The sequence below is a fragment of the Solanum stenotomum genome, chromosome 1 (genome assembly GCF_019186545.1).
Source record: "Solanum stenotomum isolate F172 chromosome 1, ASM1918654v1, whole genome shotgun sequence".
In the NCBI taxonomy this organism is placed as follows: domain Eukaryota; kingdom Viridiplantae; phylum Streptophyta; class Magnoliopsida; order Solanales; family Solanaceae; genus Solanum; species Solanum stenotomum.
The window spans coordinates 7,457,816-7,477,517 of record NC_064282.1 but is presented as its reverse complement, the minus strand read 5'-3'; the positions used below and the strand labels follow the sequence as shown (position 1 = coordinate 7,477,517).

General features: G+C 34.6%; 2 protein-coding genes across 2 annotated transcripts; one reads left to right on the top strand and one right to left on the bottom strand.

Moving 5' to 3' along the window:
• Nucleotides 1-172: 172 nt before the first annotated feature.
• Nucleotides 173-14,819, bottom strand: LOC125873741 (uncharacterized). The gene is made up of 11 exons (XM_049554608.1): nt 14,551-14,819; nt 13,257-13,479; nt 11,065-11,212; nt 10,186-10,293; nt 8,670-8,833; nt 7,654-7,819; nt 7,263-7,399; nt 5,269-5,956; nt 3,566-3,678; nt 2,533-2,788; nt 173-673 (listed from the first exon to the last, which is right to left on the bottom strand). Exons 1-11 carry the CDS (start codon nt 14,747-14,749, stop codon nt 386-388), a joined length of 2,490 nt encoding a protein of 829 aa, XP_049410565.1. The 5' UTR covers nt 14,750-14,819; the 3' UTR covers nt 173-385.
• A 3,780-nt stretch (nt 14,820-18,599) lies between these two features.
• On the top strand, nt 18,600-19,537 carry LOC125873912 (nuclear transport factor 2-like). Its single transcript, XM_049554741.1, has 2 exons — nt 18,600-18,743; nt 18,990-19,537. The coding sequence occupies exons 1-2, from the start codon at nt 18,668-18,670 to the stop codon at nt 19,274-19,276; spliced, it is 363 nt and encodes a 120-aa protein (XP_049410698.1). The 5' UTR covers nt 18,600-18,667; the 3' UTR covers nt 19,277-19,537.
• The last annotated feature ends 165 nt before the right edge of the window (nt 19,538-19,702 follow it).

Here is a 19,702-nt window from a genome sequence, read left to right as displayed (position 1 = left end):
AAAAAGGCCATCTTCAGCCAACGAATCTTAAAAAGGCCATTGACGAAAACAAGACATTCTTATGCTCTTCCTCCTAAGCAGACGATACCTATTGCCAATACTAACTAGCAGTCAGGATTTTTATCTATTTTTCTTGATATGATGCATGGATTAAAAACCCCCCAGAGAAATTATTAGACGGATATATATATTATTTATCATATAAAATCAATCACATTATGTTCCAAGAAACAAAACTACGAAATCCCACCCAAATGACTGTTTTTAAGGGCAAAAAACTGTTTCTGCTTCAATCTTCGATCCGTCACACCTGCTGTAACCACCTACTATAAAGAAAAAAGGAAAAAGAGAAAAGATAGTTACCTAAAAGAAGATTTACAATAACCTACTGCTTTAACTGTTTCTCTGATTTTACTCCGTCATTGATGGAGTCCTTTCTTTGGTTTGGTGCATTGGACTCATCATCCTCGAATGGTAGTACAACAACTGGGGTGGCTGGCACTGTTTCCCACCGCTCCTTCAGAAAGCTCATGAATCTCAAAACCATTTGCCTTCGGAACGCGAGTTCTCGGGTGAATGCATCAGAAATCAGGAAAACAGCTATATACTTGAATGGAACAATTAAGAGAATGGTTGCACCAAATAGTAGAACCAGAGCAACTTCCATCGTAATCTGACAAAGGTTATGAAAATTAACTCAATTACGTAAAAACAAATATAGAGTATTAGAAAAAAATTAACACTACAATCCAGAGGTGCAATCATACCTAGCAGAGTCAGCATTAAGAATTAATTGAGCCCCTAAAATAATTACCCAAAGTAGACCATACACAGAGAAACGGTTTGGACATAATCTCATCAAACTCAGAACATGCACAACTGAGCCCCTAAAACAATTAAAAGGGATCCAACATAATCGAACATTTTCAAAAGAACTAATTGTTTTTTTGTTTTTTTTTTTCAAAAGAACTAATTGTTAGGTGTGGTGCAAGTTAGGGGCTCGTGAACTTTTTTGAGTGTTCATGATCTCGAATGTGATGAAGTTTGAAACGAGGGCGGGGGAACAGGAATTGACCCAAACAACTCATTTATTAAGTTTAAACATCCATTTTTTCTTTCTTGCCTATCTAGTCAAATACTTAAGATAAATACAAATGTCTAATGATCGATAGATCCTACTTTCTTTTTCTTTTTAAGAAAAAAGTTTTTATTTTGGGTTTATAACTTAACAGCTTTCTCTTAGTCATTCTAGTTGTCCCTCCAAAAATAGAAAATGGAAGAGGAAATATTCAAATAGATATATTTTTTTTTGAGAAGGTAACGATTTGTATTATAAACCAGTACTTATGTAGTACTGAAAGCCCCTTTACAAAAACGTATGAAAATCTAGGAACAAAAACAGCAAGCCTAGCATGATTCTAATACTTCTAGGATTGCTTCTCAATCTACAGGGGAACTCTTTGTACACCAAAAACATAATAACAGAATACAATCTGTTTTGATCATTTGTAGGGATCTGCTTCTATCCTCAAAGTTTCTAGCATTCCTTTCTCTCCAAATGGTCCACCAGATGCATGCTGGAATTGTCCTCCAATATTCAAATAGATATTGTCAGAATGAGGGTAAGGAGGGGGATATGACGAGAGGGTTATCGGCGTTAAATTAGGCAATGGGAGTTGTGAGTAGTCAGCACTAGGGATAGAGCAGCAAGTGGTTGGAGGGATGAGGAAGGTTCTTGTGATGATGAGTGGATCTGGACAAGGGGACTAGCTGTATTTTCACTGATGCCCATCAAGAATGAAATGGTCTTAAAGAAAAAAGAACCTTAAGAGTTCGAGTAATCACTAATTAGTATGCTAAAACCACAGAGAAGGGTTAAAGATTAGCAAACAGATTTTTTCTTTTGTTTTGTTTGGTAACGGTTGTGTGCAGGCCAGCGTGTGCACACCTCAACAACTCAACTGGTCTTTGCTACCTCTCACCGTAGATAAATCTGCCTACCGGCTTAGGGAAAAATTCACATACAGTTTTACCTATTGGGTTTGAACCAATTTAAATAGATCAATTGAATAGGACAATATTTACTTCATTACAGAGATGGAGTGAGAACATTAAGAGCAAATTGCATTTTTGTTCAGAATGAAAAGATATATCACCTGAGCAACCACACTCTAGGACATGATAATATACTAGAAGTAGTTCCAACTGTCCACCAAATTTTTTGAGGGAAACAATTGATAGATGTCTCTGCTATTAAGGAAGGAATTGAGAGGGTTCACATAATCTATCTCCTTTACTTGTTCTAATATCTTTTCTAAGTAGCTATCATGAATCAAATAATTGAAGGCATATACTCTTGATGGGGCAATTAAGAAGTATCACACTCCTAAGCTATTCTTAGCAGTTCTTAGCATGCATGTCAGTAGCACACATCTTAAGCCTATCAGTGGCAATGTTTTTCAATTCATCCTTTGGCCACTGAAAGTGATAAGAGACCAGTTTATGGTGCAACCTGGGTTAGACTGGAAGTACCTGAGGTTGGCCAGCAAGAATAATTGCTCGAATTTTGAGCAGCGACACATTCAAGCTCTGCAGATACTTTTCAACTTCACGCAAGGCCTCTTTAACTGCAATAATTTTCTGTAGTGTGTTTGATGGTGGTTGATCACGTATGGTTACTTTTCCAAAATATCTCCCAAGCCGTCCTTGTTCCTTGAGCCCCTTGAGTAATAACATGCCAGCAGCCAAGCCCATCAACATTGCTGGTAAAATATAAGATAGCATATTCCTGATCCCAGAAAACTGAGTGTCAAAAAACTCAATGTAATTAAGACAGATAACTAACCACACAAAGAATAACTTCAGGAGCATGCTCAAAAACAAAAGTAACTAATTTAACAGTCAGCAATAAATTACCACGATTCACCCTTATTATGTATAGATATTCATGTGTCATACTCACTTCACATTGTACATTATCCTTCTTTATTTTACATGGCAAGTGAAGATAGTATAAATATATACAGTTTAGTTAGGTTCTTGAACACTGTACATAATCCTCTAAAACAACACAGTATTTGAAACTTATACAATGTTATATTTTTTCGAATACGCAAACATTTAAGAGTACAACACAATGTAGCATTTCACATGAACCTTCGCAACCTGCAAATGGAACTCTTCACTCTTCAGTATTGTATATGAATATGGTTTTCAGAAGCTGGTTAATTTTAGATGACAAAACTGTGAAAATCATTTGGGATGTGTTTAGAATGGTAACTTAAACGGTCTCTTTAATTAGCATAAATCTAACAAAAAGTTGCCTGCAAGATAGCAACAAGCCCAGGAGATCGCAAGTTCATATGGTTCCAGAAAAGATAAAAATCATGAAGAACAGTGGTGAAATTTTCTCCAGAGACAAGTAAATATTCATTTGGACTTAGAGGTCATATATGTATGCTATAAAATGCTTCCACATATATCAGTAAACCTTAACGTGTACAGGCAAACCAGATACTGATGGTCGATGCAAGTAAATTTCACAACATACCACAATGCACTTTACCTGAATATAATCGTATATGCGAGTGCAAGAGAAGAGGCAGTTAATAGGGGATCCTCCCAATGCCTAAGTTTCTCAAAGTTTTTTACCATAACTGTTAAAGGAAACACAAGTTCCTGCCAAGAAAGGGGAAGAAAATTAATAATCAATATTAATAATAAAAGAATGAACTTGTAGAATTAGAAAAACACAGAGAACATACAACAAGGCTGAAGTTGTAAACCCCAGAACATAACAAGATGTTTTAGCAAATTTCTTTCAAGAAAAAATGAAAAAACAATATCATTAGTAGTTTCAATATTCTCAATAGATAAAGCGTACAGCGGCACATCCCTTTCACATCAAGCTCCGAGTCCAGTCTTCTTCCACATAGTCACTATGTAGAATGTCAGATGACTGTGATAATCACAATTATTCCTATTTTACGAGGAAAATGTGTCAATGGAAGTCTTATAGTCAAGTGGTTCCAAACAGTACCTCCTCCCAGGCCATAAGCCAATTCATCAAGGTTGGTTGAGGCTCAAAATATCCACAACTTAAGACCATCGATTTATACTTACCTTTCAAATCTTAGTACGAGCTTTTAAGGTTGTTTTCTTTTCTTTTAGCAAATCATGGTTGGTCTTTTTCCTTTTCCAAATCATGGTTGAACTTTTACCCTTTTTTCTTCTTGAAGGGAAAAGTAAACCCTGGCTAGATGTTGTGTCGCCATGGTCTAACCCCCCACCAAGTGAAGTAAAGTCCTTGAAATTTCAGTTCTAAAGAAAAGAAAGAAGAAAAGCTGCCTGATTTTAAGCCATAACCACAAGCACATCGTCCATGAAACAGTAACAATAGCTATAACTAGTGAGACTTCTATAATTATTTTTTAAAACTTTATAAAGGTTGTGACTTGACTAGTTCGTGTGCACCTTCATTATTTCACTGGCTAACTGTATCTTCCCATAATACAGGTATTGGGTAACTCTGTCCACAAGACTTTAGCAATGGAAACCCTGACCTCCGTCAGTCTTTGTTCTAACTCCATCGACTGTTAAGTCACGCCTTTGGGTACAAGTGAGGCTTCTATAATTTTGCCGAGCACAAGATAGTATCAACATTTCTGCCTGTCTTGGGCAAAACAAAATAGCAGAAGTTTCAAGTAATCCTAAGCAACTAGAAGTGATGATTTTATACAGAAACAACAAGTGCTGCAGGGCATTTTTCTACTTAACGATTCTCGATGCTTATGGAAGGTACCCAGTTTTGTCTCCTATATAGGACAATAAGCAAAATAAGGACTTAGATGGATCACAAACAATGAAATACCTCTTAACACTAAACTCCGAGCAACAAAGTGGCAAATTCTAAACCAAGTCTGAGCTTACATTTGAAGAATATAAAAAGTTCCCTTCAGATATTAGTTAAATTTCTTTGTATTTCTATTTTTTCAAAAATAACTAAAAAAAAATTATAAAGGTAAAGTTGTATTCTTCAGCATTTCTAATTTCTAATTTTAGTGCAAGTCCTATCAGTATAGCAATCTTACAGAATATAACATGCTTATTTTGCCCTAACTATATCAGAGAATTTAAATGTTTAAACGCATTACCAAAAAAATGATTAATTATTCTGGTGTTACGAGATGTATAAATGCAGACTAATTAATCCAAAAATCAGAAAAAATTGCAGACAGAAACAGCAGAAAAGGAAAGGGACAAGATAACCTTGAAAAGGTCAATGTTACTAGGTATCCCTTCAATCATTGCCGCTTCAATTGTGGCTTGCGTTTTCTCTACTACTTGATATTTATCTCTACATATCAATGCTGCTTTTTCCATCAAATTCATATCAGCAACAACAAGATTTTTACTGAAAACTATTCCCCGTTTCGATCGGGGGTTCTTCCAAAAAGCAAGTGAAGCACTAGAAGCCCATGATGGAGACTTCATCCACTTCTGTAGGTACACACTTCCATCTATGTCAAACACATAACTTCTACTTTCTGTTGCATCATTCGTGGATCCAGGTGATCCCCCTGATTGATAATCCTGATCAGTAAGTTTTGCAATCAGTGGTCCACCCCAACAATTAACTGCTAGAGTTTGTAAAACGATGTCACCATAAGGTGCATCTTGCAAATATGAGAACTGAACCAATTTAGTTGGATCCTCCAAGAGCTTTCGAGCATATTGAAGAGCCTGAAGTCTCTTAACAGCATTGGTAGCATACGAAATTGCTCTTGCCTTCCCTTTCTGGGAACCATAGACATTGTATACTGATTGATCACCTTCCTCCGGACCAAATTCTCGTATGAACTCGTATAAAGCAATTACTTCATTGATGCATGCATACCACACATCCCGTCTCATTTCTCCTCCAAAGTCGACAAATTCTAATATCCATGTATCTGACCTGATATGAGTACCATAAATTAGAACATAATATATCAACAAGCAATTTTTATCAGCTAAAATAAAAAAGCTGGATATTTCATATAGCAACATCCCATTCTTAATCAAAACATGAAACACAAGAAATTCAAAATAAAAGCACATAAATTAAATGATAACTTGCTCTCCAGAAAGATGTTGCAGGGAGAACTTGACATCCAAACAAGCTACAGAAGGAAAATAAACGAATAGAACAGAAATCTTATGAAACTTTACTTCCAGTCAGAGGACCTGCATAGTCAACTATAAACACGGGACAGGACAAATGATTTTAGGATCAACAACTCTAACATGCAAATCTAGACACCAATCAAAGTATGAAATTTGCCTGCATTAATTTGGATAAAGAAGAAACTTGGGAAGATTTCTATCCACAAGGGCGAAATGAATTTGACAAAGTACCTAATAAGATAAATCGAGAGATATAACGATTCAGATCAGATACAATTTACTAGTTAGTCATATGATATTTTGGTGATTAGTTACCGTACTTCCTTTTAAGATTGGCATGCATATGTGAAACTTGAAGTTAGGATTAGGTGTGTCAAATGGGCAGGTCATTAACCCCTAAAAATGTTACTTTGGCTGAAATGGGTAAAATGGGCTGAACAATGGTTCATATAGTCCAACCCACCCAACTCTTACTGAATTTTAACTTTTTTGTTTTCTTATAATTTGTTTAATTACTTAATAAGACATTTTTGTTTATTATGGATGGCTATATATAACATATCAAAAGAAAAAACAGACAGATGCTTTGACAGGTTATCAACTCCTCACCACACTCTTAAAGCTAGATGTCTTTTTATGGTTATTCAGTTGGCAGAATTTAGCCCCTATAGATTGCCCAATTAACTTGTTGGATTTTGGTTTTCTCCTTCCCCCTTTGTACTTATTGCACCTTCTTGATGCCTATAATATAAAAAAATTTACTTCATCAAAAAAAAAAAAAAGATGGTTGACACAGGCAATCCCTTCTTGTCTCTATCAGATAATGAAAATGGTCTATCCTAGATGTGATAAAACAGGAAGAAGTGTAAAAGTGAGCACTAACTTTTAGAAAGCTATTTGTTCTAAGGATGGAACTTTGTTTATCTGTGATCTTTAAGAACCTGAAACAATTGACAGGTGGCCATTAAATGTATGTACTGTCATGAACTTGTGGGTCTAATTTGAGGCTCTACTTGAGGCTTGGGAGATGCCAACAAAAGTTCTATCCAAAGGAAATAATATAGTCCACATGGAATTGGTTGGAGAAGCTTACTCACTGAGGACCTGAAGTGACAGATACAGCAGAATCTAGAAAGTCAAAGCCAAGAGGCCCAACTCTTGTTCTCTTTATGCTTGAACCTTCTCCTGTAAGATCCAATCTTGATGTATTTCTTTTTCCTGTCAAACCAACTGCCTGCAAGACAGAAGAGTCTATTATACAGTAAGTAATGTGCAAAATGTTCAGCTAGCCAAATCCAATGAATATCATTATCCAATTGCCTTAATTTTCACAACTTGAAAGGAACTACCAACTAAAGTTTACACTCGAGAATGAAGAAATTGCATTACAAGAAAGATATTTCCATCAACAGTGATGGGTTAAGAACATCTCATGAGACCTTTACACAGTTCTTTGGAAATTGGAAGTATATAGTTATTAATGAGTACCTCAAAGTAGAGGGCCCTATCAGTCAAAATTAGTTTTCCAGGCCATGCCATATTATTCTCCCATTTAAGAACAGGGTGTTTTCCACCAGAAGCAATGCACAAGATTCTCTCGTTATGGAGCTGGGAGAGATCTTGAAACTGATATGACTTCCGTCCTTCATGCACTCTAAGAAGAAATATCAGAAGAATTATATTAGTAACTTCAAGATTACAAGCTTAGTTAAGAGTTCTCATCATAAATAGAAATCAACCTTAATAACAAAATTTTCCCCATTACTGAAAAGGATAGAACTACTACAAATACTAATGAACTCAAACAACTAGAATGTTAAGACAACAACAACTACTACTCCTCAGTCCCAAACAAGTTGGGTCGGCTATTTGAATCCTCACTGACCATGTATCTCCATTTAAGTTTAACTCATGTCATCATCATACAAAAAAAAACTTGAGTGTTAAGAAAAGGAAAGAAATATTCAGAGGCTCTGTATTCATGTGAATGCTAAATACTCTCCCTATTCAGTTTTATGTGATAAGTTCACTTCTCATAGTCAACAACAACATACCCAATATAGTCCCACAACTGGGGTTTGGGGAGGATAGAATATACACAGACCTTACTCTTAGTCTCTTAACAGTCAGGTAGAGAGGCTATTTCCGAAAGACCTTGGCTCAAAGAAAGCAAAAACACAACTTACTTCTCATAGTCAAGTGGAATAAATTTTACATGGATTTAATATTTTATTAAAAAAAGAAGAAATAGTTACTCAGTAGTATGACAATCTCTTATGGGATTGTATTAATTTAAATTTCAGGAAACAAAAGTGAATAAGAGTATGCATTGTCAAGAAATCCTAATACAGCATTGGATTTGTCAAATTAGTAACCTGTATATTCTTATGAATTATGATGTTTTGTGTATGTGAGCTGCTAATCGACCATAAATTTGAATTGCGCAACGATATGCACATAACATACTAGAAGAAATTTTTGTACTCAAAAGAGAGGATGCTTACTTGAGAAGTTCACAGATGTATGTGGACCATGAGGTAAATGAGATGCCCCGATCATTACCAGCAAGAGCTTTGAAAAGGTTGTGTGCTGTTGTCCAATCAGCTATACCAGCAACAGCAGGAGCAATACGAACAAAAGCTTCTTCTCCAACTAGTCTCCTCTTTAGCTTCAGCAGAAACAGATACATTTAGGTTTGACTCATATATTTGTGTTCATAGTAAGAACTTCTCAGTGAAGCACAATCATGAAACACTTAGTTTAGAACAAATATAACATATGAATAATGGAGAAGCCACTTTTCCAAGCTTGAAACTATTAATATCCTAGCAGATCCGGGAGAGCTTTTTATTTTGATCGTCATGGAAGCAAATTAGTATACATGGAAAGCAAAAGTGAGGTCTGCACTACATATGACTGAGAACAAAAGTATTTTGCTCCTCACAGCATCCACCTCCAGCCTCTCCTTTCCATCTTCTTAATTCTCAGCAATTTCTTTTGTAAATTTTAATAGTTAGATAAATATAATTGTCATTGATATTGCCACCAAGGAGTGTCCACCCTATATATCCTTCAAAGATACAAAATGGTTTAGAAAAAAGAAAATGAACTAGCCACTACACAATGCAATGTCCTTACACCAGCCTGAAAATTGACCCAGAGATAGAAGTGAATATAGCAACTACATCTTCACTTTCATATTTAAGACTATGTCAAGCATTTCCAGTTTATTCACCCTAAAATGCATTATTATCACAGCAAAGGGATTTTATCATCCACCGTTTTACAGCACATTTACCCATAAACTATTCACTGTTTCAGTCGTAGGTTTAAATGTTTGAGATTGTTCTTGGAAAACAGCAAGCAGCCTCCAAAAATTGTACTCTGTTTAGAGGGAAGTTTGTTAAAACTTCAATAATCGAGTTTGATCTGACTGCACAAAGGGAAAAAATACTTTTTTCCTATCTTTCCTGTTCAAAAGAACATATTGTTGACAGTGTCCCAATCTATCAAATCCAAGTTAGAAATCCAGGGAGCACCACCAGAAAACCTCAGCTTAATTGATTAAGTTTAATAGGCATCTTCACTGAAATAAACAAACCATTGAAAGAATAGAGAAGGTTGGCATATAAAGAATAACCTACCCTCTTTCCACACCACAAGAACAAACTGAAAAAAGAAAAAAGAAGGCAAAAAACAGAAAGAAAAGACAGAATATATGCCGATTCTTGGCAGAAGCACGATGATTAGAGGTCGAAGATGATATCAACTGACCATATTAGTCCTAGCGCATAAAATCACCAGAAATCTATCTTCTTTGACAGATCATCAGAAGAGTGATATAAGATGCCATAAAATTGTGAGTGACGATATCTTATTTACCCATCAGCTGTCTTTGAAATGCATCTACAGTTAGACTAACAGCTTAACACTAACAGCCTAAAGCCAACAACCTACCTTAAAGTGGCCCATGTCACATACAACCTATCATCTACAAGATCTAAAGAGCAGAGAAAGAACCTGGAGAGAATGCTTCTCTGCAAATTTAACTCGGGAATCTCCTCTACTCCTATATGGTTGCTCCCACGCCAACATAGTTACGAAAATCAGTCTCTGGAATGCAGGTTCCTGCAATCACATATGAACATATTAATGAATGAGTAAGAGATAGATCTTAACTTTTACAACTCATCCCTATCTGAAAATATTGAGTTAATATTTCTTTTATGCAAATTTGTAGAGAGACTTTAAGCATGGAAAGAAAAACTAACTGGAAGCATTCCTATTCCTAGAGGACCTAGGAGAGATTTCATGGATGCTATCATTGTTTTACTTCTCCTCTTCCATAATCTGAAAAGTTCAAACCAATATTTCCTGATCCGACTGCAACTTTCAGATTGTGCTGAATCGACGGAATAGCAAAATTTTGTTCTTCATCATAAAAGACAGTATCACGCAAGATATTGGAAAAAAAAAATTGTCAAAAAGATATTGATTTTGTTTTTATAAAACCAAAACCAAAAGTAGAATTAAAACAGTTTAACATCCACATCAAAAGAGATGAAGACTAACAGGATCACAAGGTACTTCAATTCATCCAAGAGTTACATGTTCTATTCTTCATTTTGGGTTTGACTTCTGTAGATCATCCACAGCAGAGACCACTCGAGGAATAGGGTTCAAAACCATACAAGAAACTTTTCATGATACTCTGAAGCTAATAAATGGAAAATTGGGATCTCCTTAGTAGGATTGGAGGATGTGGGATAGAGGAGCAAGCTGAGCATAAGACTCTCTGAAAAGAACTTCAGTTTCATAAAGGAAAAGAATACATGTTATGCTCATAAGAAAACAACTGATGAAGGACTAGAAAGGAAACACGTAGTTAAGGCAACAAACCTTCAGGGAAGGATGAAGGATAGAAGTATCCTTTGACAGAAACCTAAAGCAGCAGTATTCAACCAAGCTGCGAGCATCACTATGAACAGATTCAGGAACAAGTGCTTTGAATATCTTCTGCATTTTCTGCCCAGTCAATCCGTTCATCCTGCACATCTGTCATAAGTCATCTACAAGTCCACATTTTAATTTAAAAACATATATTTACTCATCATTGGTTTGTTGGGCATTGAAGCTAACCACAGAGGGAAACATTGGTAAGCTCACGTCCACAATTTTAACACTCAATTGCAAGAATAACTACCTAAAAGGAGCAGAGGCTGCAAAGACAAGGATGTGCAAAAGTGTCAAAAGATTTTTGAACCTAACTCCAAGAGTATTAAAACACGTGTTTCACCATATCATGATCAACTTTTTAAGTTTATTACATTTCTTCCTTAAACCAATTAAACTCTCCCCGCTCCATTTCCACCCTCTCTGCAATAGCAATAACAACTACTCTCAATCCAACCTAGCTAGTCATCTACATGAATCCTCTTATCCACCGGTGTTCCATTTTAGGCACATTTCATTCTAATACCACTAAGTTTCTTTTAGGACAATCAAGGGTCTTGTAAAATTAGAGACCGGTGAGCCCATCATCCCCGAGTTCTGAAGGTTGTGCAGATTTCTGTCATAAAAGAAAAAAGGGTTTCTAAAACTTAAAGTTCTCTAAACATCACTCATCCCTAAAAAGACATATTAATCTCTGGCCAAACTAAACAAACTCCTGAACGGCACCAAACCAATTATAATGTACCAACACTGAACAAATCTTTATCTTAACTAGTCGGTATTGCCAATGTGAATCCTCTACTTCTTTTTTGTTCTCTTATTAGTTAACTATGTATGGATTTCAAGAAATATAGGTATTTTGAGACAGACACCCTCCACACTCCATGATTTTGTGTCTCCCTTATTCCCTTATAGTTTTATCATCCTAGTTTTGTATATATAGAGTGGGGTATTTGGATGTCTACTTAGGACAATGACCAAACCAAAAATTGTGATTAGGATAGACTTCGAAAATTCCCTCATCAAGAAGTTTTGCACTCCTAACTAGTATTTCTGTAAGACGCCCAAGTTTGGGATGTGCTTAAATGTGCCACATGATGAGAGGTTAACATTTTTTTACCCCCTCCATCGCATTTTTTTTTTAATAAAGTAGGGATGATTTCATTAAATAGCATCAAGAAGATGCAAACAAAATACTACATGAAAAAGAGATAGTGTCTGCTTCTATGCAAAGGCTAGTCTATACTAGGGAGCAAACACAATCCAAAAAATGATCACAGCTAGATACACGGGCCTAATTGAGCCAACAAAATAAGTTCAATAAGCACTTAACTTTAAGTACGGAAGTAGGAGTTCAGATCCCATCCAAACATCTACAATTTTTTTCATTCCATATGCACCACAAAAATGGAAGCAGGCACACCATTAACCAAGTTTTTTTGGATGGATTTTCCAACTCTCCATGAATACCAGATTTCATATGCTTCAAAGATACAATTAGGCAAGACCCAGGCTTCCAAAAACAGGGAAGAGCATACTCCACATTTCAGCTGCTACAGTACAATGTAGAAATAAATGTGCAACTCTTTTAGAAACTTTCACAAATTTAAAAACTGTAAGTACTTTTTGTTCAGTACTTTAGTATGATGTTTTCTCCGTTAAAAAAACATTGCATGTGTCGCCTTAATAGCAACTACCAATTTTATTATTTACAAGTCAAATGAACATTTTGAATTTCATGTCCAATCAATGGTTCACCTAAACTGAAATGCGGGAGAATTATCATGAACCTGACTAATCTAAGAAAATTAGTCCGAATACATAATTTGCCCCTGACCTTGAGGCCAAATCCCTGTGACACACCTTTCCAACACAGAAAACCCTTTACACACCCAACTTTTCCAACCTTTCGAGCACATGCTCAGCAGACATAAAGAGGCAGACTTCTTGATATGAGAAGATATCCTAAATTACCTTAAATCTACTGGGGAGCTGCCTTTTTGGCAGGATATTCATCACAGCACACAAGGACCCAAAAAATATTTACAGCAGGCACTTCCAAGATAGACACATAAAATTAAGCAGTTTGATTCAGAAATAAGTGGTTCCAATTATATGAGACCATAAAATGTACTTACCTGCTAAATTGCTCAATTGAAAGAATGGCAGCTACAGAAAGATCACCATTCGGTGTTTGGCTATCAACAGTCTGTTCAGCCATGAATACTTCCTCCATATCTTGCGTATCATCATGAAAACTGGTTCTTTTATCATTTACAGTTTTTACCAGTGGTGAAGTGACTTCATTCCAAAAGTTCTGTGTCTTTGACAGCCAGTGATTTACTGATTCTTGTACTGTACCTGTAAGGAACCACAATATACTTTAGAGTATTCTCAGGCAAGTGGGACCAGGGCTTGAAAGTGTAATTGACTTCAGCTTTGCAAATGTTCTGGAGAATATTCATCATCCATTAACTAATTGATACTATGATTTAAGTAAGAAGCTCTCACTTTGCTCCCTTGAAGAAGTGGGATTGGGAGACTTTGTTACCACCAATCCCACCGGTAAGCTCCTACTTCCTTGAAAAAAATTGGGGGCACAACCTTCAGTGAGAACAATATGCTCCAATATCGTTATCCTTGAAAATCTAACTATACCTCTTCATCCTCCCGTTCCTTTCTTCATCGTGCATTGCACTTGTAGTTCTAGCACTATTATATTGCATACAGAAGCTCATTCCTTCATCTCCTTTTTCAATTTCAAACTCTTGAAAGAAGTCTTAGCGATTTCCTGGATGGTTTAACTAATTCGACACTTGTGTAAGAGTAAGACTAGGGTGCAAATTCTAAATATATATATTTATTTCATATACTGGATAGGCCATCACTACCAAGCACAGTACAATTCATTCTACACCACCTCGGTGATTCAATGAAATGAATCCTGAATCCTGAATCTTGAATCTTGATTCTTGAAGCCTATTATGGATAAATTGAATCGTTGGTTTATTATATATCATATGGCAAATTAAAGCTCTGTTTTATAGGATTTCCGAATTTCCCACTCACTCTTAAGTAACATAGAAAGTCCCAAACCAAACTAAACTAAAGAAGTTGGACCTAACTAAACGAATCTTGAAATCTTGAATCATACATAGTAATTTTTTTTTACTTAAACCAAATAGTACATGGAACGAGCAATAATAAAGATATTGAAAGAAAGGGTAAATTAAAGCTCTGTTTTATAGGTTTTCGGAATCTCCCACTTACTCTTAAGTAAACATAGAAAGTCCCAAACCAAAACTAAACTCAAGAAGTTGGACCTAACTAAACAAATCTTGAAATCTTGAATCATTGTAATTTGTTTTTACTTAAAGAAATTCAAGAAAAGAGCAAGACTAAAGAAATTCAAGAAAAGGGTAATGAACTTACTGGCATCAATATCTTTGAACTTCCACTTCCTATCACCCCCAAGATTAAACCTGAACTTATGGTCCGACGAAGAAGAAGAGGAATTGTTGGTGCAGCAAAGAGTCTTGAACAAGAATGGATGATGAAGACGGTGATTGAGTCCACAAAAACCTGATGAAGAACTTACTAATTCTACTCCTACAACAACTTTGCTGTGCATCGTTTTCAACTTTCAACAACAGTTCTCATCATTCTCCGATGAATTTGATTTATTTTTTCCCTTTTTTTTGGAGAAGACGGTAATGTTTGGTTGTTTTTCTGTCTATTTTAATTTTAGGAGGATCTGACGTCGAAATAATTAATAATGCATTTTACAGATAGTTACACTTATTTATAACTTCTTTCAACACTTCAAGTTTCGGAAACTCAAATTTGGTCCCTCAACTTCCAATCTTGCCTATAATCTCATAAATATTTCTGTTTCTCAATAAAAAAAATAAAAAATAAAAGTCATTATAAAGCTTTCCCTAAATGGACAATAATTATATGAACGAAACTTTAAAAAGATTTTAATTGCAAATTGGAGTATGTAACATTATAGTATATATCTAAATTTTTAAAAAAATTAAGAGTAAATATGTGTATTAGGGAAAAAATGGGCTTTAGTAAAAAGAATGTATTGGGCCGTGATACAGAGTAAAATCATAATCTAAGGAGTGCTTGCCACAATCTGAAAAAAAAAAATGGGGAGGAGTTGCTCTAGGTATGTAGTAATGTGCCTCAGGACTTGCTTGTGCAAAATTGTTACTCGACCAGACATATCTCATAGGAGCTTCACCCAGAGTCCAAAGAAAGTCGTCTTACAAGCCTACTTGCTCCAATAAATTTCAGGTGAAGCATTAGAGAATAACACACAAGATAGTTTTTCAATATTAAATGTACAATTATTTTATATTGAGGTGACGATTTAACTTTTGTAACCTATAAAAGAAGGCATGCAGGAGTATACAATGCATTAGAAAATCCCAATAAAGAACACATTAGTTTTTTTTATCTTCTTCTCGTAATTTCCACGGAAGAAGACTTTTGGGCTTCTCCTCCCTTATTTCTTTCTTTCCTTTCTAGTAGATTGTATTCCTATATTCGCACATGAAATTATAGTCAAAAGAAAAATAAAGTTAATTGACCTTAACAAACTTGTGTTTAATCTCTTTATACAAATTTTATTGTTAATCAAAATGACGATTTTTTCAGTAAATAATAGTATAATTTAGAAAAAGATATTTCTCTTAGCTATTTATAACCTTTGTTGGTGACGGATAGATTGTAGCTATTTCAATGCCAAGTTTGATGTTGGTATAAAGTGTAAGGAAATTATGTGGTTGAATATGAACTTAAAAATACAGCTCCATATGATTCACATGTGATATGTTATTTAATCAAATTTTCTTTGTTCTCATTTGGTGTACTTTCATTTTCTACCATTTTGAATCTTTTGGTCTCAAGTGCACTTTGAGTCTATCTTTAGCACACATCATTGATTGAGTATTAACTTTTATTAGAAAATAGAATTAGAATTTTAGACGTAAGCACTTCCATTCATTGTTTGCTAAAAAGATTATTAAGTTCATTGTTATACATTTCCTTCGTATCGATTTATATGAAGATATTTTATTCGACATGAAATTTAAGAAGAAAGAAAAAGATTTTTAAAATTTGTAATTTCAAATAAATCATAAATATTTGTATGATTATAAATCACTTAATTAAGGATAAAAATGAACATTTTAAAATTACACCGTTAGTATTAAATATACAAAGGAGTTATTCTTTTTGAGTAATTAATCTAATACATATAAGTTATTTGGAACTTAAAGTGNGAACATATGTGCTGTTAGGTCATTACAAATTATGCCCTGGTATACTTGGATCTTTTTTATTTTATTGTATTTCTCTAGTTGTTTCAGAATATCCATAGGGCTTCAACCGGAATGACAAATGCAAATTCTCCTAGAGGAATTGTTGTAATTAAGTGTATAATGTCTCGATGACTAAGAGACGTGCCAAATTGTCAAAATTAGCTAGTTTTATCTAGCCCGTCAATTTGTTTTTAGAAAGTGCATGGAGTGCAACATTTTGTGCTTCTCGTTGGCAGTTTGAGTTTGGATAACTTTTTCAAAATGTTTTTTAAGGGTCAAATTGTGAGAAAAGATGCACATAAGTTCACCATGAGTTAGCAAGGTGGATTACAACAATGGGTTAAACACTTAGTTCTGTCAATTAATTAATGTTATATTTTATAAGATATGAGCATCATCTAAAAGATTAATATTACTTGAACTTTATCAAAAGATTAATATTTTATTTAATAGAATAATGAACCTACATATTATGATTTATAGTTTTTAATTTAGTTTGACAACTCATGAATTTATCTTAATGGAATATACCTACCAAATAAGTGGATAAACAAATCTTAACCAAAAGGAACTTCAAAACTACAAAAAAAAAAAATCGGATTAAAGAATATTACAGGTACTCTCATAATCACAATGTCAAAAAAAATTAGAACAGAATGTCTGTTGAATACTTGTCTGATTAAATAAAATAAAATAAAATAACTTTCTATTTTTTTAGAATCAAATCCTACTCTAATAGCGCACATAATCTTATATTTGTAATATTCTCACTTTGGATCTCTCATTTATTATTACTGTAACATGGATAAAATAACAATATGACAATTTAATGGATAATTCTGAGAACTAGAAAGTTCTTACTCTTGCCATTCCAATTTATGTGGCACCATTTGACTTGACACAGTTTAAGAAAAAAAGGAGGACTTGTGATCCAAAACAAACCTTGGACATCACCACAAATCATTCATTAAGTGCAAAAGAGAAATTTTAAAATTAAGTTGTTTCTAATTATAGAAAGGTGACATTCTTTTTAGGACAGACTAAAAAGGGAAAGGTGCCATATAAATTGGGACAAAAAGAGTAGTAATTCGTTTGGTAAATATGAACTTTTGATGTGAGTATTCTTGATATGAGTACTAATTAATTTGTCTTGAGCTGAAAAATTGCTTTTGCTTTTATTCAAAAACTCATTTTAGAGAATAAAGAGTTAACATTAACAGATAACAAAAATTTGTTAACCACTTGAGGTTCTAAAAGCATGTTGAGAATTTAGGACTCCATCGGTTTTTCAGAAAATATATAAAAGAAAAGAAATGTAGCAACTTGGTTTGCTTATATTTATATTTATACTCGTCAACAATTCTACTATTAGACCACTCATGTTCTTTAATGAAATACTTCTGTTTATATTTATACTCATCAAGTGCAGTTTTACATGTTAAAAACCAATGGACATACGTCAGTTTTCATAAAAAATAAAAAATAAAAAACCATTGGTGTACCATTGGTTTTTTTAAAAAAAACATATGAAGAACAATCATAATTTAAAAAACCCATTGGTGTACCGTTGGTTTTCTTTTTAAAAAGATTTTTAAAAAATTCATTGACAAAATCGACGTAGTCCCTTGGTTTTGTCCATCGATTTTTTGAGTTTTTGAAGTAGTGTTAGTTCAGTTAATAAATTCAATCTTATATTTCGTCACCAAAAGCTTGGCCAAACCCCCTTTATTCTCTAAAATAAGCGCCGTTTAAAAACACTTTTGACTGTTCAAAAGGTTGGCCAATCAAAGCTATAAAAGGCTCTTACCAACTGTTTATAGGTCCATCTAATAGAAAAGCTAAATTTATTGTAGAATATAGTTGCAACAGACCATCGTGTCATAACTCCAGTGTTATATTAACTATATTGGAGGGGATGTGTGTCTATCTAATGGTAGTTGGGACTGTTAAGAGTTGATGCTAATTTTGCATTGCTTAGTTGAAACTAGACTGAATAGCCCGATAGACATCTCTAATTGTTCGGATTTGAAGTCCCATTATCTTGCTTCATAAAGTTTCAACTAAATACCTGAACTCAATCAAAATAGTAATTTTCTATTCAAATTGCAGCACTTATACTGATATATTTATCACTGCTTTAGTGACCTTTGCTGTGTGATGCTTGTTTTTTCTGAATCTTTTCAGTTTTTTTGACATGTCTGATTACTTTTTGTTTCTTTATGTATCAGGCTTCTCCAATTTTAATTGGTGGACGCCAAGCTGCCGTTGAAGAGAAGAAGTCTACCAGTTCTCGAGGCAAGTTCAATTATTCTCCTATGGTGGTAATGAATTAATGATGACATCGACGTAATTGAAAAAATAAACTATAAAGTGAGAAGGGGATTTGTGGGTTTTTGACGAATTTGTAGGCCTACCTATGTTCCATTTAATTTTTGTAGTGATTTTATCCCTAGAGCTGCTTTGTCTCTTGTGATAATTCGTTGAAGACATGTATGCCGATAATTCTTGTGGTTGAATTGAATTATGTTCCCTCTGTTTCAGGTAACACTAGGGGTAGATATCCATCTGGAAGGGGTAATGGATTCAGGAATGATGGAGTACGTGGGCGAGGAAACTACAATGGAAGTGGGAGGGGCTATAATCGCGGTGATTTCAATGGAAGAAGTGAGTTCAACAACAGAGGTGGCAATCGCGGAGGGTCATCCAACCGTGGAGGTGGTGATGGCTATCAGCGAAGTGACAACAATGGGCGAATGAATCGTGGTGGTGGTGGTATGGCAAATGGAACTGTCAAAAATATGACACCACGGATTTCAGCTACAGCTTGAGGAGGAGAAGTAGTTTTGGGCAAATAAGTGAAAGCTAATTTAGTTATTCTTTTTTAATTTGAAATGGTTGGATGTGGCAGGTAGGAAGTTGTCACTCTTGCGGCATGTTGTGCCTTTCCCTAATTTTTGCCGTTAATTGGTATAGAGGTTGGAGTAGCTTCTGTTTTTGTAGCATATTGTTAGCTTGTTCCCTAGGAAGAGATTGATTATCCACTCATTTTGTAAGCCACGTTGTATTTGTTGAATTATTTTTGGGTCGTCTCTTGCACTTTAACTTTGTCTGCTATTAACCACATGTACCTACAGATGTGAAATGTTTCACTTCCATTCTTCTCCTTTAGGACTATAATATGAATTATGTTAAATTTTCTTTCTCTAAACCATTAAATATGTTAGATTAATAAACTTTGTATTTTGGGTCTTATT